We start from the raw sequence: 18115 nt of genomic DNA on the forward strand, positions 1-18115 counted from the left end.
TTCAATCCCACTCCTCCCTCCAGGTCTTTAAAACAGCTGTTCACCACCTTCTTCCCCCATCTGTTGGGGGAAGCTGTTATCTTCCCCCATCCAAAACCTTGATCTTTTCTACCCCAGTTAATTCACCCCAGATCCAATTTTTTGAAATACCGACTTCTTTCCTGGAAGTCCTAGCAGTGTCCATGTGTTTTATATTTCTCCCACACCCCCCTCCCCCTTTCCTATGCCCGCCCTCCAAGCCCTCTCCTTCCCACAGATCTCCTGATGTCCCTGTTCTCTGCTGTTGTACTTGTGTCCTTCCCTCTGTCTCCCCATCTTGTCTCCCGCTCCCTTTATTGTATGTTTTGTGTGTCCGTGTTTTTTTGTGTGATTAATGTTAGCTCTTACACGGGCCGCAATCTTGTATACAAAAAAACAAGCAAAAAAAAAAAAAGATCCCAATACCCGAAATCCCCCGAAGACTGAAAAGACCCTGAAAGACCTTTAAGAGCACTTTTACCTTTAAGACCCTTTCGTTATTTTAGACAACCTTAGATCCCTTCACCCTTTATACCCTTTAGACCCCCAGAACCTTTAGATCTTTACATCCTTTAGGGTCCTTTTCAACCCCTTAGACATTAACACCATTTAGACCCCTTACACCCTTCAGACAGATTAGACCCTTGACAATTTAGAGCATTACACCACATGGACCTTTTTGGATCACAAATAAATTTGTACAAAAAGAATGTTTGTATTAAGATTGGTGTAAATCATGACAACACAGAAACTCACGTACAGTCATTATCCTCTTAATACAAGCCTGTGCCTCAGTAGCAACTTGTGGGGAGGTGAGTGTAGTGAGCCGATCCAGCTAGTAATTGATTAATTTGACGTATTGGTAAAGAATAAAGGATTAGGTAACAATGCCTTTCAGTTAGCAAATAAAGATAACCCGAGCAGCATTTATTATTTACTTTGTCCAAGTTTCACACTTGGATACTTTTGGAGCAACGTTTGCAATGCTGTACCAAGAAGTGAGTCACATTTGTTCTTCCAAGATCATCCGCTTGCGGTTGTTTGCCAGAAAGGCAATGTGCAGACGTGATAAGCTTCATAACCACAAGCTGGGTTTATACTCTTGCATCAACTGTTAGCAGAAACACATTGGCACCAACCGAGCAAGCATACTGATGTTGGCCCAACGTTCCATCCAACCGTTCCAACTCTTGCAATGTTGCGTCAATGACAGTGTGCTTGTTGGGAGTGACAACATGAAAAACTATCTTTTTAATATTGTACAAATAGCTAAAAAGTGCAAATAACACACAGAACAAGCACAACAGTTTCCTGTCATTGGTCAAAATACATCCATTTGAACTCCACAGAATTTGCTGGTTATTATTAAATTGTTAATGACATCAAAATTAATGCTGTTTTTTTAATTAAACTTTATTTCCATCACAATTGCTTTCAAAAGGAAAAATTAAAATATAAAATAAACATTCCAAATAGAAACGATTTTTAAAAGTGCGTGGAACAATATGGAATGTCTTCCTTCATCATTTAATACTTTGCTTCTTTTAAGCACAATGAAAACAACAAATAATGATAACTCCATATTAATGTCACATTAAAGGCTACAATAGTAGGTAATGGCTTACATAATAACACCATTACTTATCCAACATCGGCTGACAGGTAGCTCAGATGTTGCATACTCACCTGTGAGATATCTGGGGATCTGGTCTGAGATCGACTCCCAATCCAAGTATAAACTGTCAACCTGACATTTATTTGGCAAGGTGTGGCAACAATGAGCATGGCATGCATTGGAGGGTTGCTATTCTGGGTGTCCAATATGTTAGTATTTGCTGTTGGGTATTAAATATCACATTACTTCTGGTTATTTTTAAATTTGATTATTCAATAATAATCAAGGCAAAGCTTTCACAATGTTATTAAATGCAAAATTGTAGCTTCATAAATGTACTCAGAATATAAAATTGTTCACATCAATAAAATCGTCCAGGAAATGTACAGTAGTCCTTCAAATACTACCTTTCATCATATAATCTACACCTGAAAGTTATTGCTGGACCAGAATTTGTTTTTAAAAAAAATACAGAATTAACATTTGCTGAATTGTCAAATAATTGGATTAAAAATTGATTTAATAAAAAATTAAGGGAAAGCCCTTCTTAAAACAAAGCTCAACTATTAACCACACATACTTGTGAAAGCTGAAATTGTTTGATGTTGGCCCAAAATGCATCATGATTTGACATCAAAATGGAGTCTGTTCCTCTTCGAGAGTTTTGCTGATACCTGGAATGAAGCGGCGAAGACTCTTGCGCAATGTGCCTTTCTTGCCCTTACGAGGCAATGTACTCAAACGGAGGCTTAACCGGTCCTCATCCATCTGTTTCAGGTTGATCTCACTTCGACAGGCACGCATTGGGGATCCTGAAAGTCCATTAACGATCCTATCACTTTTATTCCTCGAAATAAGTTCGAAAGCTGAGTTGTAAACAGAGGTGGTAAATAAATCGTTCAGAGGGTCCTCACTGATGGAAGCACACATGGAGACCAAGCTGGTTGTACTCTTTGACAGCGAGGAATTATAGCTCTTCCTTGAGAGTCGGGATTCCAGATTGGAAAGAAATCGCAATGTTTCGGAAACGAAAGCTTCATCCTCGGCACAATCTATGGAAAATGGTGTGATAAAAAGAAAAAGATGATGCAAAAATAAAATAAAGCTTCAATGAAAACTTCTATTTTCTATTGAAAACTTCTCATATTTGTGAAGAATTGTTACCATTCTGAGTATCTCAGCATCACAAAACATGAACAACTTTACCAAGTTAGCATCCTTCTCACCATAAGCATAACCACATCTTTCTTCAGAGCAAAGTCATGGGATTTATAAATGCAGCCAATATAAATCCAATTTATCCAATAAGGTTGCTCATCATCTATGTATGACATGTCCGATAGTACAGCATCAGATGCTCATAGAGCATGCTTTTTGACCCAAGTAATTCACGAACCGGCTGGCCAAGCCTTACATTAAGCTCGAGCTGGCACATGCAGGAATTTGCAACTTCAACAATGTCAATGACAACTTGATTACTCTTATCAAAAGACACCATGGGACCTTCAACATGCACCAGTAACAATGCAAATAAGCAGGGCAAAGTTGCTTGCTTACACAAATATAAGTGCAACACTTCTACACCCTCCGGGTGGACCCAATCAACTCAATAATAAACCAAACAAGACCGAAAGTCTAACAGCGGCGTAGCCGAGCTTGCAAAATATTATTAAACAGTCATTAACAGTCATATGACAAACAGTCATAAACAGCATTAGCATGCTGTATATAACATTAAACAAAGAAATTATGGGGAATCCCGACATCTGTGAGGTAAGTTTTACTTACAGAACTGAGGGAAGATCTACTGTAATCTATATACCCCACAATGGTTGGGTTAATAACATGCGATCAAACAACCGAGGCGAATTCCTTACTTCCGCGGTCGTGAATACCGTACACCGCTTATCATTGATTCATGAACCATACACCGCTTCAATCTATTAACTTTGTATTCACGACATTGGGATTAAAGTGTTATGGTGATATTTACTCTTATTATTACGAGAAATGGTACCCGCCCTATGGCGGGGCTTCAATTTGGAGGCCCAAATGAAAAGGCAAAATATCAGAAATTGAAGGCTTTTTTATTTTAAACGGTTTATATAAACATCCGTTAACTCATATCACACGCAAATCATCAAAATCTAAACAGTAATTGTAGAATTTCAATAAAAGCCACATCACTGTTCATATCGGTAAATATTATTCGCTTTCATCGGTGTTTGGAAATTCGTTCATATCGGTGTTTGGAAGAAATTGGAAAATTGGAAAAACAATATAGCCCATTTTACTCCAGGGGGTCCCAGGATTACCCACCCAAATTATCGTTGCGATCGGTTAAGCCATTTTTGCGGTACCTGGGAACAGACAGATGGACAGACATTTGGTGAATTATAGTAAGATGATTATTACTATTACGAAAACGATACTACTGAAACGATACACTACTGTATTAAGAAACCTGGTCTTCATTTATCCAAAGCAGCCTGAAGGTGAGGCATGAAGTCCAGGCCTATACGATACGTATCGTTTTGTTGGAAGAGCCGTAACGCCGATGCTTTCGATATTTGATGGTCATTTTAATAATCGGTTTGTTTGTGTTACACACTGAATGCAAAACGTAAAGGTAGACCAGGGCGATTGTGATATATGACAGGTTCGCCGATATGTCCAGCTTAAACGAAATTGGAATCAAAATGCCGGAGTGTGGAGAGTCAGCCGTCGTACCGCCGTAATGACATCAGACAATCACATCACCCTGTCATGGGACCAGATCCTCAGCTCTGATTGGTATATGTTTGAGGGGACAAACATACATACATACATACATACGGACAGACAAACACTGTTCTAGACTGATTTGCCCTATGGGCTACGCCGTAAAAAAAATTCCCATTTTTTTCAACTCACTCAATACGAAACATGGTGATTCTCCTTACTTCAATAATGAGAAGAAACTCAAACAAGATCAAGGAAATGCCACAAAATGTACAAATTACTATATACAATTGGCAAACCGATCTCCATCAATATACTGGCATCCTTTTGTTGTTGTTTTATTTGAAATTTGTTGCATCATGCATCATTGTTGCATCAATGCATCATTGTTGTTTTGTTGTTTGTTTTGTTTTGTTGTTTTGTTGCTGTATTGTCATTGAACTACTTACTCCCTCAAACTATTGTTTCTGTGGTTGTGAAGTGTTTTTAATAACGTGGTGGTGAGTTGTTTTGAATTACGTCATGGTGAGGTGTTTTGAATTCGGTGGTGGTGAGTTGTTTTGAATTACTTGGAGGTGAGGTGTTTTGAATTATGTGGTTGTGAGGTGTTTTGAATTATGTGGTGGTGAGGTATTTTGAATTGCGTGGTGGTGAGGTTTTTATAATTACGTGGTGGTGAGGTGTTTCGAATTACGTGGTGGTGAGGTATTTTGAATTGCGTGGTGGTGAGGTATTTTGAATTACGTGGTGGTGAGGTATTTTGAATTGCGTGGTGGTGAGGTATTTATAATTACGTGGTGGTGAGGTATTTTGAATTACGTGGTGGTGAGGTATTTTGAATTGCGTGGTGGTGAGGTATTTATAATTACGTGGTGGTGAGGTGTTTCGAATTACGTGGTGGTGAAGGGTTTTGAATTACATGGTGGTGAGGTGTAATCGTCCCAAACTTCCAGTCTGCTCCTACCCCTCCTGTATGTATGTGCTGAGGGTTTTTTTGTTTGTTTTTTCACCCTAAATTGCTTGTAAAATGGAGTATCACAAACACTTCAAATATATTTGTGCAAAATAATTGTTTGTATTTTGATTGGTGTAAAAAATGACAACACAGCAACTCAGGTACAGTCATTATCCTCAGCTAAAATAAGCCCGTTCCTCAGTAACGACGCGTGGTGAGGTGAGGTGAGGTGAGCGCAGCGAGCCGAGCCAAGCTAGTATTAGTATATATATATATATATATATATATAAATATATATATATAGTTATGTTTTGGGGGCAGGGATGAAATACCTTAGTCGAGATATAATCGTGTAGGTGTAGAATGCTCCGAGTGTCATGAAGAAGAAGAACCCACATAGATGTAGATTAAGTTAGGCCGACTGTCTGGGTAAGATCGTATATATGTCTCCATATGAGGGGAGGAGCTATGCTAATTAGGTAGGGCTTAAGGATAAACCCCAGTGTGTAATTGCTCTGTGATTTTTCCCTTTGTTGTTATTGCATCACAATTGGCCACCAAAATAACTACAACGATCGCACTGTAAATTGACTCATTCGCTCACAACGCCGCCAGGACTAACCAACACCCAGACCATTTGCCGATCGGCACGCAAGCCCCACCTCACGGCCTTCAACATCATCCGAACATTCCCAAGAAGAGATTAGACTCCACTCCCCCCCTACCCTCCACACCCCGATGTATTGTAACGGGGAGGCCACGCCCAGCCTTCGTGATTGAGTAGCGCTCGGTGATTGGACAGAGAGTGTGAGGTGAGCGTGCAACATTCGGGAGAAGGCAAAAATATGCATCTCACCATCTTTTTCTCTTTCTCGTTCTAGTTCTAGTTCTCGTTGCGAGTGGATGCTGTGGTTTCGCGTGCGCATGGAGTTTGCAAAAAAGCACCTAAAGGACTCTCAGACTGTGAGAAACAAGATTCTGTGGGCTTTCATGTGTCTTTCACTGAGGAGGGGCCTCCGTCTGGCCACTCTGCCATAAAGCCCAGATCGGTGGAGTGTTGCAGTGATGGTTGTCCTTCTGGAAGTTTCTCCCATCTCCACACAGGATCTCTGGAGCTCAGCCAGAGTGACCATCGGGTTCTTGGTCACCTCTCTTACCAAGGCCCTTCTCCCCCGATTGCTCAGTTTGGCCGGGCGGCCAGCTCTAGGAAGAGTCCTGGTTGTTCTAAACTTCTTCCATTTAAGAATTATGGAGGCCACTGTGCTCTTGGGAACCTTCAATGCAGCATAATTTTTTTTTGTAGGCTTCCCCAGATCTGTGCCTCGACACAATCCTGTCTGAACTCTGCAGGCAGTTCCTTCGACATCATGGTTGGTTTTTGCTCTGATATGCATTGTCAGCTGAGACCTTATATAGACAGGTGTGTGCCTTTCCAAATCATGTCCAATCAATTGAATTTACCACAGGTGGATTCCAATCAAGGTGTAGAAACATCTCGAAGATGATCAAAAGAAATGGGAGTCACCTGAGATAAATTTCAAGTGTCATAGCAAAGGGTCTGAATACTTATGTCAATGTGATATTTAAGTTTTTTCTTTTTAATAAATTTGCAAAACTTTCTAAAATCCTGTTTTCTCTTTGTCATTATGGGGTATTGAGTGTAGATTGATGAGGGAAAGTGAATTTAAACAATTTCAGCATAAGGCTGCAACATAACAAAATGTAAAAAAAGTGAAGGGGTCTGAATACTTTCTGAATGCACTGTATGTATGTATGTATGTATGTGTATATATTATACACATTGTATATGTATGTATATGTATGTATGTATATATTAGGGTGGCCCAAAAATGAACTGAAAAAAAAAAGTTTGAATTCCTATTCTCCACAAGGCTCTTTCTGTTCGATATCACAAAAGAAGCGCACATGTAAAAAATCCGGAAGATCGGCCAATATTTAAAGGTCGCGACGTCAAAGTAAATCTAATCTCTAAATTCCGTAATTTCACTAATTTTACGTAAATTTTACGTAAACGTAAAGAGCCAAAAACAATACCTACTACGACCTGTCACCAGCCACCAAAAAATATTTCCAGTTCCGCCAAGGTTGTCTTTGATAAAGAAAGAGTAACTGGTGTGACGTTGTTTGTTTATATGAAACGACTTTGTTCAGTCGTATTAACTGCTATTACATGCATGTTATAATATACATTTGTATAACATGTGTCCTGTGTGGTTAACTTTGTGTTTTTGAAATAAACATTGATATTGTATTTTTGTTTCAAATACTTAAAATATAGGGACTGGTCGCGACCTCTAAATATTGTACGATCTGTCCAATTTTTGGAATGAGTTCTTACATCTTGATATGGAACACGGAGAGCCTTGTGGAGAAAGATATTTTCAACTTTCATTTTTTTGGGCCACCCTAGTATACACACCACACACACACACACAAACAAACACACACACACACACACACACACACACACACACACACACACACACACACACACACACACACACACACACACACCATTGTCTCTCTTCCTCTCTCTCGGTGGCTGTCTGTCTGTCTTTCTTTCTTTGCTTATTGTTACGTGGTCCCCTCGGTGAATACCTGGTCTCGGTGACCCCCGGACCGTGAGAGGAACTTCGCCAGAAAGTTGTATTATATAGGCGCTTTCGCCACGCAATCCATATGAATTCCACCCAAGAGAAAACTGATGTTCCAGGATATATTTCAATGGTAATGACACCATACAATTTCAATGATACAACCACGGAGATTTTCCCCGAGCAATCAATAGCAAACCACCATCCACAATTCCTAATCCACAATCAATCCCCTATATGATTAAGATGGCCATCTTATATATGTGTGTTCACTTCGGTACTCACGACCCCCTTTTGGTCTCTGCTCCTCACAATGTCTCTGGGCCCCTCCTGACTTAGATACTGGTCGGCGTCGCCGCACTCGGGCGGTTGAACGAACCCCGGGTGGACGTTTTTCCACCGGGCAGGTATCGTACCAGGCACCGTGGCTGCAGCACCTCGTGGCCACGCGAAGCGGTTACGGTAGAGCAAGCCAAAAGCCCCATGCCGCTTGCAAGGCGCGTTAGGCCCCAACGTGCGACCCGCACGCGTCTGTTTAGACGGTGCCGCGAACAGTGCCAGACGCGGGGTCGATGCACGGCCCCACGTCAACTTGACGTCTCCACCGGGCAGGTACACGTCCCGGTAATTCCTCGCGCCAGACGGGCTTCGGAACGCCGCTTTTCCACGCAGCGCAAGGTCGATCCCACCTTTCGTCGGAGCGGGGCGAGGAAGAATAATACTCGTCCCTTTTCTTCCTCGTGTCTTTTCTTCTTCCATTTCCGGTCTCACTTCCGTTTCCGGACACTTTTTCAGAAGGGCTCCTGACCCTCCAACCACAACAAACCTTAATCAACTACGCATGGATAAGCAAAGACCTGAATGGTAATTCACATACATTCACATAAATATGTAACACTCCCCCCCTTCAAGAAAGAAAGTTTGAACCCAGCGAAAACTTTCTTTGCCGGCCATTTTGGAGAAACAAACCAGATAACTCAACCCCCCCACATTATCAGTTCCCCCCGGACACAGTTATCACTTAAAAATAAAGCAACCAAAATTTCACCACCACCCCTCCAGATTACTCACTCTGGGCTAAGCACCAGCAACGACATTGTCCCTGCCAAATCAAACTCCATCTCATGACCCTCTGACTTTGACCGTCAGTTTCTTGTGAATGAAGGTTAAGGGGTTGATCAAAGATACAAAGTTAAGCCACTCGATAGCACTTTTTCCGGGAGGCCAAGCCGAGTATTCACTACATGGATGCCTTTAGGAACGTGGAGTTCACGGTTAGTCCGTGCAGGAAAGTTCTCTACATGGGCGCCTTGAGGAACGTGGAGTTCACGGTTAGTCCGTGCATGAAAGTTCACTACATGGACGCCTTTAGGAACGGCGTTCACGGTTAATCCGTGTAGGAATCTTGGCTCGGCGGCTCCGCCGCATTCAGTGCTTCAACTTCTCAGAACTTCCCTAATAATTATGGTGGGACCACTTGTCCCTGTAGTCCCATGAATAGCGGTCTCCTTCTCGGCCACTACTTTGACAATCCTTCCTTCGGGAGCTGCTGTAACTCAGGGAGCCTCCATAATAATATTGATTGCGGCCACCACCAAAACTACCGCCCAGTTGTCCTCTCCTGTAGACCTCTCGACGCCTACGAAATGCCTTCCCTACTGTTATGGTCCGACCCTCCAAATCCTTGCCATTCCAATTCTTCTCTGCCTCTCTGGCGTCTTTTGTGCTGGCAAACGTGACAAAGCCGAACCCTCTTGACTGTTGCGTTTCCCTGTCTCTTACCAACCGCACTTCCACCAGCGGCCCATATCTGTTGAAGACAGAGGTCAGAACTTCTTCCTCTGTTTTGAAGTTCAGTCCCCCTACAAATAACTTGGCACTTTTGTCGCCATCCCGAGCTGGTGTGGTGTTATTTTCCCTGCTGGGCTCTTTACCCACCCTCAGGTTACCATAAACTTGACCCCCGGCCAAATCATTCCCGATAACCACAGAGACACCCTCTACAGGAAGCGTGGCTTGTAAACCGACGGTGACCGGTCCTGACACCAAATCGGACTCCAAATGGATGACATGAAGTGGAGCACTAACACCGCCCCCGATCCCCTGTAAACGAACACTATTCCCCGTTGCCGTCTCCTCGGACCATGGCAAAATGCCTTCAAGCATTAAAGATTGATGTGCCCCTGTGTCCCTCAATATCCTAACCGGTCTCCGGTTAGTCGAGGCTCCATCCCGTGACACAAACCCCTCTGAAATAAATGGTTGGTAACCCTTTTGATGGCGATTTCTCACAATGGCCATTGCATTTGGAGTCATAATAGTCGGACTCCGCTCTGGGTCTTCCCTGTTCATGCGGTAACAACTGGACATCAAGTGTCCAGGTTTCTTGCAAAAAGCGCAAGTAGGCCCGGAGGAAAAACTCGTGGTCTGCCTCGGGCCCCCCGAACTATAAGTTTGTCTTGGGCCCGCATCCCTCTGATTTCGAACAGGTGGGGTATCATAGTTGTCCCCATAATCATCTCGAGGCCGCCGCCATGTAAGGTCGTTCTCCGCACCGGGTGTTCCATAACTCCCCTGCTGAAGTCTAGGCGAGGAGTTAGGTTTGTGGACCCCTATTCGGTGGGTTAAGGCATAATCATCCGCCATGGTGGCTGCGTCCCACAACTTTGGTACTTTCTTTTCCTGCAGGTACACTTTGATGTCCTCGTGGACACACTGCTGGAATTCCTCCACCAGGATCAAGTCACGCAATGTTTCGAAGTCTTTCCCGACTCCTTTTGACTCACACCACCGATCAAACATGTTTTCTTTCACTCTGGCAAACTCCACATGGGTCTCACTCTCCCTCTTCCTGGCATTCCTGAATTTTTGCCTGTAAGCTTCAGGAACCAACTCATAGGCTTTGAGGATGTGCTTCTTCAGTACCTCATAATCTGCACATTGGTCCATTGGTAGCGCCGAATAAATTTCCTGAGCTTTCCCCACCAGCACACTTTGCACGAGTATGGTCCAGGCCTCCTCCGGCCAGTTTAATTGTCGAGCCACTTTCTCAAAGTGTGGAAAAAATTTCGCGACTTCCTTTTCACTGAACGGTGGAACCAGCCTCACATGTCTGCCCACATCCCAGGTTTTCTGGTTAGGTGTCGACCCCATCAGCAAGGGTGGTACCTCTCCCCGTTCTCTCATTAACTCCAGCTCCTTGAATTTGATTTCTTGCTGAAGCTCCATGTCACGTTCCTTTAATTCCCTTTCCGCTTTTCTCTCCTCTGCTTCGAGTTCCCTTGCAGCTCTCCTCTCCTCTGCTTTTCTCCCTTCTAACCTTTCCTGGAGTTCTCGTTCCACTCTCCTTTCCTCTGCTTGTTTCTCTTCTCTGCTCTTTCCTTTTCTGCTTTCCTTTCTTCTTCTGCTCTTTCCTTTTCTGCTTTCCTTTCTTCTTCTTTGATCCGTTCCTGGCTCCGTAATTGCAACTCCAGTTTCCGGAGCTCAACGTCTTCTGGTTCTTCGGGTAGCCACTCCCAGGCTAACTCGTCCCATGTTCCTAATCCCACCATAGATTGTATCACCGTGGCCTGCAACTCTGCCTTCCTCAAATTAGTTCGGACCTCCAAGTTAAAATGTTTGGCCAATTTCAAGAGGTCCGACTTTAGTAACGCTCGGAACTGTGCCTCACTCGGTGTTACCGCAAAGTTCTGTGCCACAAACGCCATGGTGACTATCGTTAACACCTGTTAACCTTCACCCAAGACTTTACCCCAATTTCCCCAAAAATTTTCCAATTAATACTTAATTAATAAATTTTAATTAATAAAAATATTATTTTATTATTTTATACAATTTTAGATCCCGGACGTAGACCCAATTGCGAATCTGCAAATCGTAATTTGGACGAGCCCCCAATTCTGTTACGTGGTCCCCTCGGTGAATACCTGGTCTCGGTGACCCCCGGACCGTGAGAGGAACTTCGCCAGAAAGTTGTATTATATAGGCGCTTTCGCCAAGCAATCCATATGAATTCCACCCAAGAGAAAACTGATGTTCCAGGATATATTTCAATGGTAATGACACCATACAATTTCAATGATACAACCACGGAGATTTTCCCCGAGCAATCAATAGCAAACCACCATCCACAATTCCTAATCCACAATCAATCCCCTATATGATTAAGATGGCCATCTTATATATGTGTGTTCACTTCGGTACTCACGACCCCCTTTTGGTCTCTGCTCCTCACAATGTCTCTGGGCCCCTCCTGACTTAGATACTGGTCGGCGTCGCCGCACTCGGGCGGTTGAACGAACCCCGGGTGGACGTTTATCCACCGGGCAGGTATCGTACCAGGCACCGTGGCTGCAGCACCTCGTGGCCACGCGAAGCGGTTACGGTAGAGCAAGCCAAAAGCCCCACGCCGCTTGCAAGGCGCGTTAGGCCCCAACGTGCGACCCGCACGCGTCTGTTTAGACGGTGCCGCGAACAGTGCCAGACGCGGGGTCGATGCACGGCCCCACGTCAACTTGACGTCTCCACCGGGCAGGTACACGTCCCGGTAATTCCTCGCGCCAGACGGGCTTCGGAACGCCGCTTTTCCACGCAGCGCAAGGTCGATCCCACCTTTCGTCGGAGCGGGGCGAGGAAGAATAATACTCGTCCCTTTTCTTCCTCGTGTCTTTTCTTCTTCCGTTTCCGGTCACCTCCGTTTCCGGACACTTTTTCAGAAGGGCTCCTGACCCTCCAACCACAACAAACCTTAATCAACTACGCATGGATAAGCAAAGACCTGAATGGTAATTCACATACATTCACATAAATATGTAACATTATGCACGGCCACATCTTTTAAGTTACAAACACCAAACTGGGGAAACAACTACATTGTTGTGTTGGAGGTAACATAGGCTTTGTGGCCACAGCCTCACGTGGGGGTGTGGGGGTTGGGAGGGGTGTAAATGATTTGTGTAAATGTGTAGCATGTAGCGACACCTGATGGTGGTTGCAGAGATTATTACAATTTCCTTTTTTACCTGGACAACGCTGAGGTTAAAGCACTCTTCACGGGTAAATTTGTCCTCCTTTATCCCCTCCCAACCACCCCTCCCCCTCCCACCAACCCTCTCCCTCTTCCCCCCTTTCCCTTCCTCCTCTCCTCTCCCTACCCCAACCAATTGGTTCATCAGAGAAGCGATGTGTAGGCACCGCTAGTTGCTCATTAAACCTGTGTTTGATGGAAATGTAGTTTATTGGAAAAGTTAGTCCATTCAAACTGAACAACCGATTCTTCCAAATTGTGGTGTTAAACCGGTGTCCCAATTGCTAACATTCTCTGAATAAGTTTAAATATCACATGGTGCTTTCCAAACAAGTAACCCATTGTGTACCGATACAGTGGGCAAATTTCACATTCCACCCCTTTCTAGATAGCTCTACGATCGATACATAGCCACAGAAACAATCACAACTTGGCTTTGGCCAATGGATGGAATAAACAGAACGTTTATCTAATTATGTAAACCGCCGTGGAAAGCAATATGCTGACGAAGAAGCATAACAAGAAGCTGGCGTTTCGTGTGTTAACTCTTCGTTGGAACAAAATTAAATGATGGGGATTTTGGGGGGAATAGGTATGTTAATATAGGGACAAGAGTGCACATAGGGTGGGAATGACTGATTTTGGCTAATCACAAAAGGGAATATCAGGGAGTAGTCAGAAGTGAAAGATACTGGGACTGGGAAAAAGGGGAATAAATAATGAAATAAGCAAGAAGGGAGAAAATGGGGAGAGAATGGAGAGGCTAAGCCAACAAAAATAAGTACAGGTATTCAATAAATAAAAAAGTTAGTAGTCATTTACACCCCTCATGCTCCCTTCTTTCCAACATAGCCATAACTCACTCCTTCTATCAATCAACATTCAACCCCACCCAAAGCAAACTTCGATCAATGTTCTCTTGATTACCACTATGAAGACTCGTTTTCCATTTGGATTTTGTCTTTGCGTCATATAACTTCTGAAAACAGAATATCGTCATGGATGATGATGATGGTGACTTCCTAAGAAACTATCACACTTCCCCTGCTAACATATCCAAAAATAACTATTTCTGACTCGTACCCGAGAACCATAGATGTTTCAACCACAATCACTTCAAACAATTATCCTTTGTAATTTCATTTGTAGCAATCACATTAAAATTACTTGATAATAAATGGCTTTTTAAAAACTTTTTTTTTGTTTTCCCCCAAAAAATTATATCATCCATTCACAATTTTATTGAACTTACCAACCAGTTTTGCTTCTTCAACAAACAGCATTTTGAACTCCATACATTTTTGTTCAAGTTCATTCTGTGTAATGCATTAGCAAAACTGTCAGTACAATACCATTATTACTGAATAATAAGAATAATATTCAAATTTCATACAATAATTAGATATCTGTGATCGCCAAAGATAATCCGACCAGGGGAGGCTTATACCCATGGCGACCGTCTGTGACTTAACCTTGGTGTTTTATGGGTAAAGCGTACAGCAAGAAAATGTGATCCCATCTACAGTAAATCCGTAAAGCTCACATCATGAAAGTCGGAGGAAAAGTATTCAAGTTATGATCAAAAATGTGTTTTTTGTTAATTAGGTCACAATCTGAAAAAAGGAGGTCCAGGACACAAATCAAATATCAGGTGCACAGCATCAGTGCAGATCCACTATTATGATGCAAGAACATCTTGGAAGACCAAGCGGTCTTTGAGACTCCGCATTGGCAAAATTGAGCGATGACAAAAAAGTGATTTTTTTTAGACCGCCATTTGACCTTAATAAAGGTCAAATTTACAAATGGTATAATGTAAATTAAGCATAATGTGACTTGTTCTAGGCTATCTTGAGGGCAATTTAGTTCTGATTGGACAAACCTTAGTCAAGTTGTGGTGCAAAATGTTAAAATGTCTATAATTGGGTCATGATCAAAAAACTGTTAAGTCAACCCCATATACTTTCTATTCCAATTATTGATGCAGAATTTCATTCTGAAAGTCCCAGCCGGCTCTGAGATGCAGCTCGAACATTGGCAGAAGGGGAGAAAAACCTAAATGGTGGTTTAGTACTCCTAGGGGTATAAGACTTTGACCTTTAACCCAGAGGGGTATGATGTAAAGACCACCTTTAGAGGCCGTTTTTCCCTGCAGAGCAGGGGTTGGCCTTTTTCGGGCACCGTGGTCCCCTTTTTGAAGCAATGTTTTATGGCCGGATGCCCTTCCTGCTGCCAACACTGTTGGTCACCTCTTGTGACACATAGGGCATTACCAGTGAACTGGTACTCATTTTGCCAACCTCGGAAGGATGACAGGCTAAGTCAACCCCCCTGGCGTTAATTCAGCGATCGACCAGGATTCGAACCCAGGGTCCAAAACCGGCACCCTAACTGCTAAGCCAAACCCAGGCTTAGGGGTATGATGTAAATTAGTTTTAAATGTGCTTTACCCTGTGCTATCTCGAGAAGGAAATTTTGTTCTGATCAGAAAAACTTTAGTCGAGTTATGGTGAAAATGGTAAAATGACTATAATTAGGTCATGACCTTAAAATTGGGTCAAGGTCAAAAATAGGTCCAAAAAGGTTTTTCCGTAAAAATAAAATCATAGTATTATATCCAAAGCACTTGTCATTAGCCAAAGCCAAACTCAAAGTTATCTCGAAACAGGATAGTTTCATTTTAAATTCACATTTAAAGCAAATAAATAAATAAATAATAAATCATTGATTCGAAAAAACTTTCTTTAAAATTTTGACGAAAATACATTACAAGATAATTACAAGATAAATACTGTTCTCCCCTCTGGGCCGGTGCTCCTGCCTCACACCCAGCTCGGCTTCACGCTGTTGAAACCAAAGCTTTCAGAATCATTGGAATCTCCCGCGATGAAACTAACTCTGAGGTCCTTTCACTCACTCACCGCAGGCAGGGTGGTGGTCTTTCTGTCTTCTACCAACTCCTCTCTAGCCTAGCTCCCCCAGCTCTATCTGTGCTCTGTCCCCCAAATATTCCTGCAGGTCGCACAAGATCTGCCTGCAACCCTCTTCTGGTGAAACCGCCAAAATCAAGACTCTCTGCTCACCTTCACTCCTTCATTCCTCTTTTCTGCCACCTCTGGAACAAACTCCCTCACTCTCTTCAATCCCACTCCTCCCTCCAGGTCTTTAAAACAGCTGTTCGCCACCATCTCTTATCTCCCCCATCCAAAACCTTGATCTTTTCTACCCCCGTCAATTCACCCCAGATCCACTTTTCTGAAATACCGACTTCTTTCCTGGAAGTTCTAGCAGTGTCCATGTGTTTTATTGTTTTTACCTCTTCCCCCCCCCCCCCCCCCAGCCTTCCCATGCCCTCTCCCCCAAAGCCCTCCCCCTCCCACAGATCTCCCGATGTCCCCGCTCTCAAATGTTGTACTTGTGTGCTTCCCCCTCTCTCCCCATCTTGTCTCCCACTCCCTTTATTTTGTCTTATGTGTCCGTTTGCATTTTTGTCATTAATGTTAGCTCTTACACGAGCCTCGATCTTGTATACAAAAAAAAAAAGATAATGTGCATTTGTTATCAACATATAAAGCTACCAATAACTAAAGACCTATTCACATAGGCTCAGAAAGCTAGGAAGTGAGGAGGAATTGAAAAATTAGTATTTGAACAAGGAGGAAAACCCCCCAAAAAGGCAGCAGTGTTGGGGAAGGTGGGACGTTGGTGGAGGGGCGGGGGGCTAACAGAACATACCTGAGGTATGCACACTCACATTTAAGCTGTATACAACCTGAGTTTGCCCCTCGGCCAGGCAATAAACTGTCACCCTGGTGTTTCGCAAGCAGGGAGAGGCATCAATGTATGCACTTCCCTCCCTTGGATGGACGTTAAACTGAATGCCACATCTGCTAGCATTAGTTGGTCGCTGGTAAATATCTCACAGTCTCTTTTGAGAAAAGTAGGCTACCGTGGTACCCTGGCCAAATTCAAATTCTTACTCTAACTTGCAAGGGGCACTGCATCAGTGGAACTGCTGCACCCTCAACAAACGATGTCACCTGCAGGCATGTGATCCACCCAAAAGGGGAAGGGGATGGAGTGGGTGGGAAAGAAAAAGGAGGTTGGAAGTAGATGAATTAATTAGAAGGGAGGGAATGGTGATTTATAGGAAATGCCAGAAAAAGCATGGGAACAAATTCGAATTTTTGCATATTTAATATGTATATGGCTATAATGTCATGTGAAAAAGTTATTGATACCTTTAATGACACCATACGATCCTGCAGTTCCATCTTCTTCACAGCAGGACCAGAGTGAACCTCGAGGCTTTAAAATATCAACAGTGTCAATCAATTATTTCAATTAGTTAATTAATTATTTCACATGCTACATACCACAAACATATAATCTTATACACAAAAGCCTTGTGAAGCTTATTATATAAAATAGCTACTATTGACATCATTACTTTGTAATCCATCAATAAATTCAAGACATCTATCTATAATTCCACTAATCTCTGTGTGTATGTTTGTTTGTATGTTTGTATGTTTGTATGTCTGTGACCGCTGTTTCTCGACAACTACCGGTCCGATATACTTGAAACTTGCCAGGTATATTGCTGGGGACCCGAGGATGTGCCTTTTCAAGGTTTTAAATTAATCGCAGAAGTAGTTACCGAGCTATGTCCAAAAAACGATTCAACCAATCAGAGAGCAGCGAGCTATCACGTGTGCCGAACGTGGCGAACAGACTCTGCCTCGGATGGCACATTTGAGAGCGTATTCATTTATTTCCCGTCGGCAAACTATGTTGCCGTTAAACTATGTTTTAAAACTAATTAAAACTAATTTGCGATTCATTGTAACTGCGATTTGCGACCTTCCGGACAGTCAAATGAGGACGTCACTTCCGGACTTACGTAGCGGCTAGCGGGCGCCATTTGGAGGAGCTGGGAGGACTCAGTCGTGATAGAGTGAGCCTGAGTGAGTATATCAAGACAAGAACAAGATCTAGAAGGAGGTATGTACGGTGCGATTCATATAATATATTGTTTAGTTATCGTCGATGAGGAATTTGGGGGCCCGATTAACTGCAGCGCCATCCGAGCTGCGGCGTCGGGACGATACATTCATTGTACGGTAACATCACGCACTTACGGGCACGTCCTATATATATAGTAC

The 18115-nt window shown here is 43.0% G+C and overlaps 1 protein-coding gene across 2 annotated transcripts in view; it reads right to left on the reverse strand.

Annotated features, from left to right (window-relative positions):
• Positions 1 to 1406: 1406 nt before the first annotated feature.
• The window catches only part of CYTIP (cytohesin 1 interacting protein), a 91580-nt gene continuing 74871 nt past the window's right edge, over positions 1407 to 18115 (reverse strand). Inside the window, exons 6-9 of one of the 2 annotated variants that reach the window (XM_068097540.2) lie at positions 17192 to 17258; positions 14203 to 14266; positions 2548 to 2685; positions 1407 to 2445 (exon numbers count right to left, since the gene is read on the reverse strand). In XM_068097540.2, coding sequence (XP_067953641.1) covers positions 2267 to 2445; positions 2548 to 2685; positions 14203 to 14266; positions 17192 to 17258 — 448 coding nt within the window. In that variant the 3' untranslated portion in view covers positions 1407 to 2266. Of the gene's footprint in view, positions 2686 to 14202; positions 14267 to 17191; positions 17259 to 18115 lie in introns of both variants that reach the window. The other variant, XM_068097539.2, reaches the window with a different exon arrangement.

Source organism: Myxine glutinosa, chromosome 7 (assembly GCF_964187855.1).
Source record: "Myxine glutinosa chromosome 7, kmMyxGlut1.1, whole genome shotgun sequence".
Taxonomy (NCBI): Eukaryota; Metazoa; Chordata; class Myxini; order Myxiniformes; family Myxinidae; genus Myxine; species Myxine glutinosa.